This window comes from Alligator sinensis, unplaced genomic scaffold, assembly GCF_000455745.1.
Source record: "Alligator sinensis unplaced genomic scaffold, ASM45574v1 scaffold926_1, whole genome shotgun sequence".
NCBI classification, from domain to species: domain Eukaryota; kingdom Metazoa; phylum Chordata; order Crocodylia; family Alligatoridae; genus Alligator; species Alligator sinensis.
This window is the reverse complement of record NW_005842679.1, coordinates 480,677-498,001: the sequence shown is the minus strand read 5'-3', so window position 1 is coordinate 498,001 and position 17,325 is coordinate 480,677. Positions and strand designations below refer to the sequence as shown.

At 41.8% G+C, this 17,325-nt stretch overlaps 1 protein-coding gene across 1 annotated transcript in view; it reads right to left on the bottom strand.

Moving 5' to 3' along the window:
* The window catches only part of PHEX (phosphate regulating endopeptidase homolog X-linked), a 184,643-nt gene that overhangs the window by 51,525 nt on the left and 115,793 nt on the right, over positions 1-17,325 (bottom strand). Inside the window, exon 13 of the mRNA XM_006033924.3 lies at positions 9,136-9,213. Within this exon, the coding sequence (XP_006033986.1) occupies positions 9,136-9,213 (78 nt within the window). The remainder of the gene's footprint in view (positions 1-9,135; positions 9,214-17,325) is intronic.

Here is a 17,325-nt window from a genome sequence, read left to right as displayed (position 1 = left end):
CCATTGCTGAAACATGACCAACAGATATAGAGAGGACATAATTTTTTTTTAAAGGATCTTTGACATTAACATGACAACATCATTTTTAGTTGTAATTGTTAAGGTAGTGACATTATTCACACTGCAAGAGCTAGGAAAAAATTCACACCATTGCACACAGCTGCCCAAGAATCTCTGTGCAGAAAAATACTTGAGAAATCTTACTTCAGATAAAGGTCATGATCAGCCCCGAAGAGGAGGATACTCAGTACTCTGCACCCTGCTTTGGGAAGCAGGATGGTTTCCCAGTAAAGACACTGGAGACAGTTTTAGGAGTTCTGGGTCCCACCCTGTTTCAGAAGCTAAATGAGCCTCCCTAACACTTCACCTGTAAAACTGAAACAAGCAATTTTTGTCCATCTTAACCAGTTATACCATACACTGTTTGGGAACAGACCATCTCTTACAATGCATTTGTATAGCAACTAGTACGATGGGTCCTTGATATTCTGACTAGGCCTCACCTCACATGCTATTATAATACAAATAATCCAAGTGTATCCCAAATTTAGACCCAAATAAGTAATTCAAAAGATAAGACCACATTCGCAAGTATGCAAGAATTAGGGTGCTTTACTTTTGAAGACCAGATATATACTGTATTTAATCGAACAAAGGTGACCGTGATTGTAAGGTAACCCCCAATAATTTGATTCTATATATGAAAAATGTATACATTTGTTACCATTTTCCAGGTATAGAATCTAACTATTGGAGGTTTGCCTTGAATTTATCCCCCTCCCATTGCTAGAGCAGGGAAAATAAAACTAGGGGATTAAGTAGCCCTTTGCTCTCTGCTTCCCCCGCAACTCTTTTCCCTGATAGCCTCTTCCCCTTCCCCTTGCTGTCATATCCTGCTCTCGCTGAGCATGTAGAAGCGAAAAAACAAATTTGAAAAACAGCAACCTTGAAATTAAACATGGCTGTAGCAATTTGCATGTAGTAACCATAGACTCAGTTCCTTCAGAATGGATGCAACTTGTGGCACAGATACCTGATAAACCCACATTTAAGGAGCACTTTTGACATCTACACTAAAATCCCTGTTACCCAGCACCAGTGGGGAATGCAGGGTGCCAGGTATCCAAAAATGCCAGTTACCTGAGCCGGTGGTTTTTGGCCAGACATGGAGCGGGAGAGGGAGGGAGGGGGAGGGGGGAAGGTGTTGGCAGCCACACACAGAGCAGCTGTAGCATAGGGTGATGGGTGGCAGGGGATGCCATGTGCAAGCTTTCGCACTCCCCCCACAGCCAGAAAATTTGGTTAATAGTGTGTTCCAGTTTCCCAAATGCTGGATAACAGGGATTTTACTGTACTTATATGTAACAAACTATGCATGGTATTATCCAAAAGCCAAAAGTCTCATGATTTAACATGTAGTTCACTGGACTAGCCCCACCAGAGTCACCAATATTTCAAGCCATGGTGAGCCATGACCTTGCATACAGTTCATCCACAATTCTTCTGTCACTCCTCCTCTCAGCCTGGCACATATGATTAGTATGGCCCTGCCCTCTATGGTGACCCCACAGCTCAGCACTGCTCAGTATATATATACACTCCATATACCCCCCACAAAGGAGCTATGTGCTAAGTAGGCCCCACTTATAACTGAAACTGGGTGTTCTTGTTATAAGTCCTGTGATGCTAAAAAAATGTATGTGCAGATGAGGCACAGGGCAAACCAGTTAGGCTTCACCTCATGGAGGGCAAGGACTTAGCCCTGATAAAAACTAATCAATCATATACACCAGGCTGGGCGGGGAGGAGCTGACAGAGGGATTCTGAGTATGCAATGGTGTGGCTCACCATAACCTGAAAAAGAGTCAGTGGTCAGCAGGACTGCATTTGATGGGCACTATCATATGTCTTATTCATATGGGTTGTACCAACTTATTCTTTTGATCCAACATGGGCCATGCTCAGTGTTGGCTGCATTTAATCAGCTTGCTAGATGGCTTCTATTGCTGAGCACATGTTCCTTTTGGCAGTACTGTAGTTTAATGCTAGACAATGTATTCAGTGAGAATTTCTTGTGTGCAGTTATAAGATGAGGGGCTTTTTCCCCATACTAACTGGAGGGGACCTCATCTTGTATTCAAGTAAATATAGTATCTTGATCTATCAGTAATAGAGTTATATATGTAGCTATAGAAATACACAGGAGTATGATATAATATTACAGTTTTATCAAATGAATTTGGGATGACAATCTATTCATTTATAGTCATGGCAGAATTAAATTTTGCAAGTCATCCTAATTCTGCAGGATGCAGAGCACTCCTACCTTAATCAACTTAAATCACTGGAACTATTTATGTACTTGTGTGTCAAATATGTACCTTGCTGTAACAGAACTGGAAGGGGATCCTTGAAGGACTTAGCCCTGATAAAAACAGCCTTGGTGTACCCATTATGGTATACTTTGCTTTTGCCATAAATGTTACAGAAAAAAATGCAAATGCTTTAGTTTTAAAAATTATTGTTGAAAATTATATTGGACCCAATTTCTTTATTCTAGTTGTTCAGGACATAATTTACAATGGGCTTGACTATACTACAGCAGTAACATGTCTTGGCAAGGATAGGCCCAAGCACCCTTTCCCCAACCAACCCACAAGCCCACTCCAAATCTGGAGTTCATCAGTGAGGTTGTTTGGAGCAGACTTCTGGAGTCACTCTCGAGACCTGTCTCTGCAGCGTGCTTCAGAGCAGCCACTAGGGATGATCCTAAAGCAGCCTCACTAATTTGGCACATGCCTGTAGGCTTGGGTAGATGAGTAGTGGGTAGGGGTAAGCCCAATGAGAACCATGAAAGTTTCTGGAAATTATTTAACACCAACACATAAAATATCATAACTAGAACTCATCAAGAAAATCCAAATTCACAGTTTCCTAATAAAATCACAGGACAAATTTTATGCAGATTGAGGGGGGCTAGTAAAAAATGTTTTGATTTTCCAGTCAGCCTTATTTTCAACTTCAATCTGACATTTTAAGACCTCCTGGGATTAAAGGCAAGTGCAAACTATCCCACATGAAAGCTAAAAAGTGAAACTCTCCAATTCCCCATCATCGAAAGCTTTCCTTTCTGGTCCTGCCTAGTTGTGATATACTGGATGAGGATTACAGAATATTTGTGTTGCATTTTGGAACTGTGTAATTAGGAAGACATTTTTCACAACTGATGGAAAAAAAGAAATGTTCCTTTTTAAAAAACCCAATTGCTATATCAAACTATGCAAAGTTTAGAATAGCTAGACACATTAGAATCACCCCAGGGGAAAAAAAAGAACAGCAGAGGGCAGGTAAGGCAATCAAGGCTGCTTGATAAAATATTGCTGTTTTTCACAAAGATCTGCAATGTATCGCATGTCTAACACTGCTGTTTATAAGACACGTACAACTACTATGAAATAAAAATATATTATACCCAATGGGGGCATCTATAGGAGTTGCTTACAGTGGAGCTGCTTAATTAGCTCTACAGTAAAGCATCTCCATCTACACTTGCTGAGCTATTAGGCTGGAGTAAATTACTTAACTCTGCCATAGGTTAGTACTGCCCAATATAAGTACTATCCTTGGCGGAGTTTACTCCAACACAATGCAGGTGTAGACCGTAATGAGGCAGGCTGGAGCATAAGGGTGCTACAGTGTGGAGGCTGCCAGTCAGCTTGCCCCACACTGGAGTACCCTCATGCCCCAGCCAGCCCCTCTTTAGTACATTGAGCCAGGTCAGAGCAGCCCTGGGCTGGCAGGCTGACCCCTGGGGCTCCCTACCAGCTCGGGCTGTGCCACCCTGGTTCAATGGGCTGCGGTCCTGGGCACACCCATAAACACTTCACCCAGGACCAATAAATTGTGGTGCAAATCGTGCCAAAGTTTATTGTGTCACACTCATTTCACATGTAGATGCACCCAATGGTATTTTGCTATGTCAATTAATACTCAAGAACCTACTTCATGGTAACCAAATTAACTGCTTAATAGCATCATAAGTAAGCAACAGCCTCTCTTAAGAACTCGGCAACAATTCCTATTATCGTTTCATAGATTTCATAGACATCAGGGCTGGAAGGGACCTCGGAAGATCATCGAGTCCAGCCCCCCGCCCAAAGGGCAGGAAATCAGCTGGGGTCATAGGATCCCAGCAAGATAAGCATCCAGTTTCATCTTGAAGGTGTTCAATGAAGGCGCTTGAACCACCTCCGGTGGCAGGCTGTTCCAGACCTTGGGGGCTCGGACAGTAAAGAAGTTCTTCCTTATGTCCAGCCTGAAACGATCTTGAAGTAGTTTGTGACCATTCGACCTCGTCATCCCTTGGGGCGCTCTGGTGAACAAGCGTTCCCCCAGATGCTGGTGGTCACCCCTGATAAACTTGTAGGTGGCCATCAGATCACCCCTGAGCCTGCGCTTTTTCAGGCTAAAGAGCCCCAGGGCTCTCAGCCTGTCATCGTAGGGTCTGCTTCCCTGACCTCTGATCATGCGCGTGGCTCTTCTCTGGACTCTCTCAAGCTTCTCCACATCCGTTTTGAATTGTGGAGCCCAAAACTGGACACAGTACTCCAGCTGCGGCCTCACTAAGGCCGAGTACAGGGGGAGAATGACGTCCTGGGATTTGCTTGAGAAGCATCTATGGATGCTGCGGGTTTTTTTTCCCAAGGTGGAGAACCTTGCATTTATCGGCGTTGAACACCATCAGATTCTCGTCCGCCCACTTGCTGAGCCTGTCCAGGTCAGCCTGGATAACCTGCCTGTCTTCTGGTGTGGATGCTTTGCCCCAAAGTTTGGTGTCATCGGCGAACTTGGCCAGTTCTGATCGCTTCTGACTCCAGTGTCCACATCATTAATGAAGATGTTGAACAGTATGGGTCCAAGGACAGAGCCTTGGGGGACCCCACTGGTCACAGGACACCACGATGAGTGACTTCCATCGATTACTACCCTCTGGGTCCGACCCCGGAGCCAATTTTCCAGCCAGCGGATCGTGGAGGACCCAAGGCGACAATTGGCCAGTTTCTCCAAGAGGCGATCATGGGACACCAGATCGAAGGCTTTTTTGAAGTCAAGATATATGACATCAATCTCTTCTCCCTTGTCCAGGTGATAGGTCACCTGGTCGTAGAAGGAAATGAGATTGGTCAAGCAAGACCTACCCGCAACAAACCCGTGCTGGCTATCCCTTAAGATGTTGGCGTCGGCCAGTCCATTAAGGATGGCCTCTTTAATAAACTTTTCTAAGATCTTCCCCGGGATAGAAGTCAGGCTGATGGGCCTATAGTTAGCCGGATCCACTTTCCTCCCTTTCTTGAAGATAGGCACCACATTGGCCTTCTTCCAGTCTTCGGGCACTACACCAGAGCGCCAAGAGTTTTCAAAGATCCGTGCTAGAGGCTGGGCTATGATGCTCGCCAGCTCCTTGAGTACCCTGGGGTGAAGATTGTCAGGGCCAGCTGACTTGAAGGTATCCAGCTTCTCAAGATGTTCCTTCACAAAGTCAGCATTAATGGAGGGCAGGGGATCACCCTCACCCGGACTTCCCGGCCCTGTAGCGGGCATGGGCGTCCCATGGGACTGATGAAAGACTGACGCAAAGTACCTATTTAATAGGTACTTTGCTAGCAGGATCCTGAGCACAGGGCCATATCATCTGACCTTATTGTCCTTGATGCTCAAAGCTAGCTGGAGTTCAGTTGCAGCCTTGGCTTTCCTGGTCTGCTCCCTACAGGACCAGACCAGTGCAGAATAATCCTCCTTGGAGGTGACTCCCATCCTCCACCCTTTGTAGGCCTTTCTTTTTAGCCTCAGGAGATCTGCTAGGTCCCTGGAGAGCCAGGGGGGCTGCTGTGCCCTCTTGCTGCCTTTCCTCCGAGATGGAATAGACTTAGTTTGTGCATTGTGCATAATGTGTGTTTGCAAATGTTAACAACAGGACATGGGTACAGCAATTTGAAAATGCAGATCAAAAGATCCAAATACAATCCTGATGACTTCTGAAATGAGATTCAGGGATACAGAAGCATTTCAAAATGTCTACACATTACTTACACTGACTATGTCTGGCCTGATTTTCAGAAGTATGGACATCTACTGCTCCCAGCATCTTCAGTGAGATTTCTAGTGTTCTGCACTTTTGAAAAATCAGGCCAGCTATTCTCTCTAGTCAGATTTGTAAAAGTATTTAGGAGACCAGTTTCCATAAATACCCAACTATCCTCAATTGCTTTAAAAATGTAGGCCTTTAAGCCTACCCAAGGTAACAGTAGTCATCACTCCTTTTAACCACCATGACTATGTCCTGGCTGACCAAATTTAAAACTACTTTCCCATTGTTTCATGGTTTCCTACCCATTTTGCAAACTTTGCATTGCTAAAGCAGACTTGCAAACACTCCATATCCAAATACCCGTATTTGATTCACATGTATAATTATAATTACTTACTACTCCTACCTTTCGTATAATAGAGCACATAGGTCTCAGTTAACCTCAAAGCTCCAGTGTGATGGAATGTGTAATACAGGAACAGAGGTAGTCATAGCCATTTTAATTCTAAGACTTATTTCATAATGAGTATTGTTTCAAATACCTGCTGCACCATTCACTAAACAGTACTGGATCTTTTAAATATAATAATGTCAGTAACATTTCCTTTTTGGAAGGAAACCAAATTCTCAAACCATTTGTAAAATGAGGGGCTTCGAAATTTTTAATATTATTTTCTTCTAGGAAAGGACAGAGCTACATTTAATCTGAGCCTGAGGCACACACAAAGAATTAATGAGTCTGAAAACTGATAAGTACAAGCTAAGCCAAAACATGCATTTAAACATGAGAAGTATGTAAGCAAACAGTGTTCTTTCTTGGGAGTTTTAATATTTGACATCAGCTATTTATTTTTCAAATTATACCCTTTAAGGCCTAATAAATGTTTTATCACAACAGTTGTGAAGAGAAGAAAAAAACAGGATTGCTTATCTTGGGCAGTTCAGATGATTGATAATTGGATAGAGGGGATTTCACCTGTAGATCAGTGGTTTACACCCAGACTGTACCATCAATGAATTGAGGTCATTACTATGCAATTACATGTTCATATGAATAAATCAGTACCTCAAAGCAAGTGCTAGAGCACAAATATTTATTTTCTTCAAAAATCATCATGCTAGGTCAATCACTAGAGTCCCCTCTTTATATTGGTACTTAAAATAAAAGTTGTAATTAAACCATTTTGTGTAATTTTAGGTGATATACTTTATTCTGAATTAGAGAGAGATGCACATGAGCACTTGAATCAAACTACAGCTATGTGACCCTGTGTGTGCTTAGAAAATTATCATGAAGAATAATTGCTGTATCATTTACTGTGAGTTTTCATACCTAAACATTTCACTTTTATAAAAACTATTGGTGATATTACTATTGATCTGCTGGAAACATGCAAAAACACATAGTTCAACAGCTATCATTATGAAAAGCTACTTCAGTATTAAAGCAGAGCCACTGTTGCTTTTAAAAAGTTTACTTTAGCCATATTTTCATGAATGTCACAAATACTTGGAAGAAGTTTATTTTTTATTTATGTTGCACTTTATTACATATATGTTGCATAGTTCTACTTCCAATTAACCTAGCCTGGATGCTTTATCATTGCTGAAGGCAGCATCTGAAAACATGAAGATCTATAATACTACAAGCTTCCTGGTAGATTTCCAAAATGTTCACAATTAGCCACACAGAAAAAAGGCAGGCAATCCGATCTATAGAGTCTGCTGATAAATCGATTATCTATTTAAAAAAAAATTAGGGCCCAGTTTGCAAATGCCTTTTACCAGTCATACTTCTTATGCTGGCAAATAACCCTAAAGGTTACTCTAGTCTTATCCTCAGTCCCATTCAGACAGATTGTAAAGGTGCTCTCTCCACTGTTTCCTTGTTCTTACTGAGTTTTACTTCTTATAGCTTGTCTGGACTGAGTCAAAGGTGTGTCAAAGACTGAGTCAAAGGTCTAGACTCAGCCCTCCGAACTGGGCTGAGCGTGCCCTGAGTGTGCACCACTGCACTTCAGAGCCAGAAGCTCACCCAAGGCTGCTCCAGATTTGTCCCCAGAGCCTGCCTTCAAGCCTTTAGTGGGCAAATACTGGGGACAAGCCCAGAAAAGCCTCAGGGACAAACTTCCAGTGTTGGAGCATGTCAGCATAGTTGGATAGGTGGGGTAGGCTTGGTCCCATGTTCCTAAGACCTGCCTCAGACATGGTAAACCCTGTAGAGTTCTGAGTGGGAGCATGTATTTTTTAAAGTTTTCCATGTTCTCAGAGTAGAATGGTCTTGTTATTAAATCACTAGACTGGGACTGAGGAAAAAGAGGTCCAAATGCATAGTTGTACCACAGGCATTCTGTATGATGTAGGGGAAGCAAAACTGCACAAATGTGCAAGAAAAGAATGAACTATAGGCCCCGTCTACTCATGAAGCTAAGGGCATGATGGGATCTAATGCGCAATTCACACAATTGCATCTCCACATGTGCATGGCGGGAAGTGTGACTGTGGGATTGCGCATTCAATCCCCACTGTGCCTCATTGCCAGTGCAGTGGGAGCCCAATCCTGAGCTCCCCCTGACCACCAAGAAGTAGGATTCCACATCTGGGGTGCACCATGCCCAGAGTGAAACCCCTGGACCCTAGGGATCACAACTGTCAAGAGCCCTAGGGCTCAGAGGTTTCATTCTGGGCATGGTTTGCCCCTGGGAACCCTGTTAGCTGATGGGGCTCCCAGCTGCAGGAGAGACCCTGCTCCACATGCAAACGAAAGCTTGATAGCAACCAGCTATAAAATTAGTACACATTTTTTAGGTCTAACTTTATAGCTGGTTGGAGTTTTTCATTGTGTGATGATAGCTACTTTGTACATGTAGCTGGTCTCCAGGTAATTGTGCAATTAACCAGTTAACTGCACAATACCTGTAACGTGTAGACATTAGACACATTCTGGCTCCACTACATTTGTTTAAAATACCTGCTTTGATTTTGGATGGTTGAAGGGAATGGTTGCAACAACAGTAAAAAAAGAAAACTATAAATGTTACACTCACTGTTTTGACATCTTCAATAATATATGTGTCATTCATTATGAATTCAGGGTATCCCACTTTTGCCATAACAGCTCTTGCCTTTGGGGAAAAAGAAAAAGCATTTGTGAGTTTAATCATTTTAAAGTACATCTCTTTTCTCATACTATTCCTTCTGCATGGTACTCTTGCCCTCTCAGAAATCATCTAGTTTTCACCACAACCTGTTACTGGAAAAGTAGGCACAACTAATCAACTCCACTGTGGGACACTGGGCATGTGGACAGGACATCGCCATGACACACGTCCTGCCTATTTGCTCCCACTTCATGCTTCCAGTGTTGCCACCCTTAGAGCACCCTAGAACACATGCCTGAGAAAGAGAGCCTGAATGCAGCTCTGAGCATCCACTCAGTCCACTCTAGGGTAGTCCTTTGCCTTATTTATGGGTTTTGGTGTGTATGGAAGGGGAGAAGGAGGGTGCTATGCATTTCTCAGTGGAGATCCCCAGCTTGGCCTGCCCTCTCATTGAGGGCTAGGTTCTGCTTTCAGTTTACACAAGAACTCAGTTGATCCTGAGCGTGACTGCAGAATCAGCTTATAAGAGCTGAATCTCAGTACGGATCTGCAAGCAAAGTTAATCTTATGGTCACATGGTATTTTCTACAGTGTTTCTAAAAGATGGTCACAACTACATAAAGCAGCTGCTCAAGTCCAGTTGTGCAAATTTATTTGGATAGGAATATGAAAGGGTCAGAGCCTTGACAGGTGTAAACTAAAATTGTTTTCTTTAAACAATATATGATAATGTACATGAGGTGATCACTGTTTGAAGGAGCACATGGTTTCGTTTGACCACACTATTGAGCCAGATTCATTCTTTCTGAGGAGTCTAAACTCTTTGCACATCTCTATTTTAACATAATCCACTTCTTAAAATATTTGCTCCTAATAACAACCTCTGAATTCCTTGGTTTAATAAAAAAGCAATAACTTGATTAAACAACGCAAATTTTTTTTTTGCATTCACTTGGATTTTTTCTGTGAAACGGGATACAAATTTGCCTTAGTGTTTACACAAGGACATACCCACACCATATGTGTGACCATAAAAGCTATGACTTGATCACTTACATGTGACAAAATATAGTACAAATTGCAAACAATTATGCAAACTGACTTTATAGTGACTCATGGAAGGCACTAAGCTTTGCCCACACAAAGGACATCCAGCCATAGTTGCCATAGAAACAATTTGTTTTTAAGACAAAAAGCACAAAGAGAGAAAGAGACTAGAAGATGAGAAAACAAACAAAATCTGACAAGTACATGGACTAGACTAATGTGACCAAGTGAGGCAGTGCAATGTTTTAAATCCTTGTTTTATAGGAAGGTACCTTTTTGTACTACAAATCTTTTCCATAAATTTTTCCCTCTAGTAATGGCATCTTTCAAATACAAAAATCTGAAACCATATGGAAGCTAAAAAAAGGAAAACCCTAATGAACTATTTGGGCCTTTGAAAGAAACTGCATTTATCTCCAGCCCAGTCTGTTCAATGTGAGGAGACCCCAGAGTCCACATGGTACCATATTGATTTCCAGCCTCCATGTGGATAACACATTGCTCATATGTAATCTAATAGACTAAGGCTTTATGAACCAAGATGACTGGAAATTTTGAAATAACCGAGAAAAAACTCATCTGCCACCTTCGAGTCATCTCACCCTAGTGGCCATCCCCCTATATTAAAAAATCAAAAGCATCTTGTGAAAATCATCAGCAACATACCCAGGATAAGCAACTCAGTTCACCTACATACCAATTTCAGCCTCTAAAGGCTAATTTACTCTATGCTGCAATCCTGTTTATAACATTAAGGCCACAGAATACCAGAATTTAAAAATTTTTTTCTTCTACCATATCTTTTGCCATCCCAAAAAGATCAGAACCTAATCCCCCATGCACCAGGACCTCCTATAAAAGAAGTGACAAGAATGAGAATAATAAAAATTAGAGAAATTCCAATAACTAGATCACTTGAAGGAGGGTTAATGGATTTACCCCAAATTATTCTCCATCCTCTTTCATAAAACACATTTGCAAGAAAACAGATAGTTTATTTCTTGAGAGTTCATCTATTCTTAGAGCTTACTTCAATCCCAAAAATATAATCTTCCACTTGTGACATCACAATTAATTGCTATAGGGATAATTAAGATGTCACAAACAGAAGATTATGACTTCAGGTGGGAAATTAGCAGCAGGAGCAGATGCAAGAAAGATCCCATTGTCATGCAAATAACCCCAGTGATAGAAAAACAATAGAAGACAAATGCTGTACAGGAAATATGAAATGAGCCAAATTATCTCTCAATAGAATGTTTTCTCAGTTTTCCATGAGGCTTAGAAGGTGTTCAAGGTACTTTAAATGCCTGAGAAAAAGGGAGAACCACAATTCATCTGTGAGATTGCATATAATCAGCATCTATTTTTTACCCTGACTATGCTGTCTTGTCCATCTGGCTGCACTTTTGTGAGGGGTTAGAACATTTGATTTCTTTATTTTAGATGTTTCCAATGCTATCTGTTATATCAGTCTCAAGGAAGCAAGTAGAAAAGCTCATCAGTTTTAATTTCCACTAAGTTGGCTGCTTAAATGAGTTAAGCTGGTCTCAAATGTCTTGCATGTATTTCAAAGTTATCATTTTAATCACTTAATTAAGCAGCCTTTGTGTTGCATCTACATAATTGAGCCCCTTAACATTTTTGATTAAATCAACACAATAAACAAAATCATTTATAATAGCTGATAAACAACTGCCCTTTAAAAACTGATTTATAATGCAACTTATATAAATCCATAGTGGTTTTGACAGATTCTGTGTGGATTAACTACTCCACTATTATGTTGAATTATGAAAGCTCCAATCAGGACAAAGTTGTAAGCAAAAAATTAGCTGACTATTTCAGCGTATAACAAAAGTGCATTTACCCTGTTTTGAACAATATTAGCTCTTTTTTTAAAATGGCATTTTCCAGACTGCTTTCCAAGAAAAAGCACTAAAGCAGGGGTAGGCAACGTTTTTTGGCCGGAGTGCCAAAAAAACCACAACGTCTACCTTGGAAGGTGCCGCAGTGCTGGTGTGCCAGAAAAATAAAACAAGGGGGAGGGGGGAAGGGGGGTACACGGCAAGACACACTACATATTAGTGTAGTTAATAATCATAAATGTATGTTGTCTTTTTTTTTTTTTTTTTTTTTTTTACAGTAAATACCAGATCTTCTAAAAATTCTAAACCTGGTGACAATAAATAAAACTTCATATGCTACCTTTGCTTTTGTGTATTTGTTAAATATGTTGTGATGAGAGTGAGAAAAAGAAAGAAAGAAAAGTGAGAAAGAGGAGAGAAAGAAGACAAAAAAGAGGGGAGAGAGAGAAAAGAAAAACAAAGACAAAAGAAAAATAAAAGAGAAAAAATGAAAGAGGAGACACAAAAATAGAAAGAGGGTGTGACCCTCACCGCCAATGTCTCCCACCGCTACCAGCTATGGCTCAGGCCTGCTGGCAGTGTCCGACAGCAACAACCAGCAGCACTCAAGCCTCTCTGATGGTCCTAGAGCAAGGACAACCTGGGCCTAGAGCTTAGAGGGAGGGCCTAGCCAGGGCTCGGGCAGATAGACGCCCCTTCCCACATGGGCAGGGGCAGCACCAGGGCTGGTCACTCAGGTCAGGGTCTAGGCAGCATGGGGTGGCAGCATGGGAAGGCTGGCCCAGCCAGGCCCTTGGGAAGTTGGCAGCCAGAGGAGAGTGGGGGCTAGGTGGGAAGCAGGGGCTGCTGCGGGGCTCTTCAGACTCAGGCCATAGTAGGGGCACCCAGCAGCACCTGAGGTGAGGGCTCAGACCAACCCACACAGCCATGCAGGAATGGGGAGCAGCCACCCTGCCCACAAGGGGATGCCACCTGGCCAAGGCAGGACACCAGGCTCAGGGGTCTCCCGGCTTGGCCTCTGTGCACACTGGGTACAGAGCGAGTGGGACAGAACCTCTGGAGCTGTAGGAGCCCCTCAGGCTCTGGGAACAGTTGTTGGAGGTAGTGCTTGGTGCCAAGCCAGCTGGGAGCCTGCAGCCAGCAGCCCCATGAAGGGCCTGGCCCAGCCCCAGCCCATTGAGGGGAATTGTGGGTGTACAAGGCTGAGGCCTGATCCCTGCACTAAAGGAATGGATTCTTAGCTGGTGTAATTTGTAAGTACCTTGAAACCTTCTTAAATCCAGCAATCTCAGTGAACACCTCAATAAAAACTAGATCCCACCCTCTGAAAGGAGCAAAGGTGGCCTCTGACCTTAAAATAGGGGTGTCAATGATTTGATCATGTCATAGAATCATGGGGAAGTAAGGTTGGAAGAGACCTCACAAAGTCATCTAGTCCAGGCCCCTGTGCAAGGCAGGATCATCCCAATCAAGTGTCTGTCCAATTTGCTCTTGAAAAATTCCACGGATAGAGATTCCACAACCTCTCTAGGAGCCTGTTCCAATGTCAGAACGCCTTCATAGTCAGAAAGATCTTCCTAAATTTCCTCTGCTGCAGTTTGAGGTCAGTGCTCCTATTTCTGTCCCATATAGCTGCAGAGAAAAGTCAGTCTTTTCCCTTTATAATCACATTTCAGGTATTTAAAGACTATTATCAAATCACCCCTCAGTTTTCTCTTCTCCTGACTAAATAATCCCAGTTCTTTCAGGATTTCAGCCTCATAAATCGTGTTTCTCAGGCCTCTAGATATTTTTGTCACTCCTCCAACATCCTGTGATTTTGCTTCTGCCTATACTCGGTGGTGGCAGCAGTCCCTCGAAATTTAGGATGATACCCAGCAGGCTTGATGGGTCCTCAGGTGACTAAGAAGCCCAATTCTGGATGCACATCTTCTTCAGCAACAGAGGCATGTTGTTGCATGGGGAAGTGGGATTTGCAGCCCTGAGTTGATCTCCTTCTCCTTCCTCTGTCACCGCCGTACCACATCAATATTGAGTCATTGAGCCACAAAGTGGCATACACGCTGGTGGACCATGTGGTGCCACGCTGAACAGTCAGCAGCTTGCTCCTCCCGGCCGTTGGTGTCAATACCTCCATGCTTGAGGATGACCTTGAGCATGTTTTTGTACCATTTCCTTTGGCTGCCCTTTGAGCACTGGCCAACGGAAAGCTGGGAGAAGAGAATCTGATGAGGGGGGCGGTTCTTGGACATTCGGATGCAGTGGCTCATCCATTGGAGTTGATTTCTCAAGAGTAAGGCTTTGATGCTGGTGGACACTGTTCCATAGAGGACGCTCACGCTGGTCCTGTGGTCCTCCCATTTGATCCCCAGGATTCAACGCAAGCACTGCTGGTGAAAGCTATACTAGTTACTGTGTGAGTCAACAATGAGCAATGTGTATTTATGAGTATGTCTATGCTACAGGAGGAGAGAGTACAGTTACACTGCAAAAGAATTAAATTAAGCCCTGTTCAACTTCTTTCACACCTATGTCAGCCCTGAATTGGAGAATCTTTCCCCTCTCCCCACAAGCTACTACTCTTGAGCACATTGGTAAACCTAAGTGTAACACTGCCCCTCCCCCAGCCCTGCTTCTTGAGCACATTGGCCAGTACCCCTAAGTGTACTGGCCAGGGAATCTCTCCAGGCATCCTTACTACCTTATTTCCAGGGCTGAAGACTAAGACTCCAACAATAGGCCAGGTTCTCCTCATCACTGCTTTCTTGCAACTTCAGGTTAAGATGGCAGTCATTATAAAGTTAGATGCATTCATGGATTTTCTTGGACTCAAATAGAGTAGAATATAATTTCACTTAGACACCTAAATCCATTTATGGGATTAACAACACATGGAACTGAATCTGGCCCAAAGTGTTCAGATATTACCATACCAAGTGCCACATAACTACCTAGACAGATAAACTGTATAAAATATACAATACTTGATGAGCCTTGCCACAAAGGGTTTTCAGTCTTAAAAGTAAGTTTGTAGTAGCCCCTCATCCTATCAACAGTTAAAGTTCAAAATACACTACACATGCTTTTGAGGTTATACATGAGGAAAACCCTGTATTATGTAATTTTAATTTCTATTAAAAGCACTCATGCCTATTTTACATTGAAGAAATAAAAAAGTATAAATATATAGAATAGATTTCTTTACTCTGTAGCAAGTAAAGACAAGAATAGAGAAGACAGGAATTTGTATAATAGGTGCAATAAAGTTGATGCCCTTGATCAAAAGGTGGGTAGGCCCTCCTCCTCATTATTATTATCATTATTCAGATTTACATCTCACCCCATCCAAAAAAGCTCAGGGCAGCCTACAATAAATGAAAAACAGCCAACAGATAAGAAACACCACCCCAAAAACTTGAAAACTCTAAATTAACTCTGTTTTCAGGAAGAAAGACAATGTCATCAGTATAACTAGTCACAATTTCTGAAACCATGATAGAATTTTATTACAGTGGGCTGTGTGCTTCTGAATAGTGTCTTTTGATTAGTCGTAAGAGTGCTTTTGGGAACAACTGAAATATGTTCTATTTTCAGGTTATACTTGAGGCTTATATTACCAGCATGACTGCACCCAGGTGGCCTGTATGCTGTAAAAGAAATGTATATGATTTTAATGAAGTCCATCCACTCAAGTTCTCAAGCACAACAGAAGTAGATGGATCTTGAACAAGCAGTATCAAACCTGTTCTGCTTACAATATGATCTATAAAAAAGCTATAAAAGAGGCTTCATATCCAGAGATGCTTTTTTTTTAAGTCTATGTTTGGTTTTTCAGAGTAGATTCTTATTAGGTCATTCATCGTGTTAAGAGGTGATTTTTTTAAATCTATGTGCTGTAAACTCCTTAGATACCCCACTGCACAAACCTAGACACACTGAACAAGTAAACAGTCCCTGTGCAATCCAGCAGACTGCTTGCAAGCTTAAAAGTTAAGCATTGTCTCTGGTACTTTGTTGGAATGCAGCCCTAGAATTTACTAGTGTAATAGTGAAAATCATAATCTCAGACCTAAAAATTCATATTAAAAACCTGCTTGCCATGCCTTCCCCACCCATTTAAAAATTCTCTTGGCCTTGATAGAAACCTTTGACAAATGTACAAGAATCATTTCCCTTGAGAGGTCCATTCTACCACTTCGCTTCTCCAGTCCGCCTCAATCACAATGCAGTTAGTCATATGCCTCACCGGGATTGCTGTGAAAATAACTGATTGTTCAGTTTGGGAACCAAAGAAAACATTTGAAAAAAAATGACTTGGCATGGGGAAAATATTTCCTTTTTCCACATAAGGCTATGACAAACCAAAAAAAAAAAAAAAAAAATTAAATGGGGGGGAAGGGGGGGGGGAGGGTTAAACTCATCTGACAAACCAAAAAAAAAAAAAAAAATTAAATGGGGGTGAAGTGGGGGGAGAGGGTTAAACTCATGTTTTGTTTTATTTTTGAATGTTTCTTATTCTTGTTAACAAAATTTAACTACATTATTCATAACACTTTTAAAAAACTCAGAATAAAATGTTCAAACATTTCATAAATTCTTCTCATTTTTGGCTGAAACTATTTGATAATTTTAGTGCTAAACTTCACACAGTTTTGGTCGACCTGGAACTGCATTTTTTTCAGCTAATACACTGCTCGTACAAAAAAATCTCCTAGCAGTACTTGCTAGGTGCTTCTGCTTCTTTCCTTACCTAGATTGGCACTATAGTTCTCACAAATTAAATCTTCTATTATTCACGTGGTCTCATATAGGCTTGGTAAAGGACACTGGCTTAAATTTAGGCACATGTTTTTAATCAAGGCTGTACTATCTTTTGTAAATGTTAAAATGTTGGGGAAAGGGGAAAAAAACCCTATCCTTCCTGAAGGACTAATGTGGAGAAGAATCAGCCAAGTGGTGATAACTGCATATCTAAGTCTGCTAGTGCAGGGTAAGACATGCAGGGTTAGTGGCTGCAATCTCCAATTTGACATCTTTTTGTTGGAAAAGGAGCCATGTGCATCTCTAAGCTAGGGGATGTTGTCCATACTACAAATAGGCAATTTTAGGGAGGAGATTTGTAATAAGCAGGTCACTGTGAGATTGACTTAAAGCCCATTGGGTTATGGAGGTCTTTCAGTTTACTTCCATTGGCTTTGAATCAGTATATACTCCATTCCCA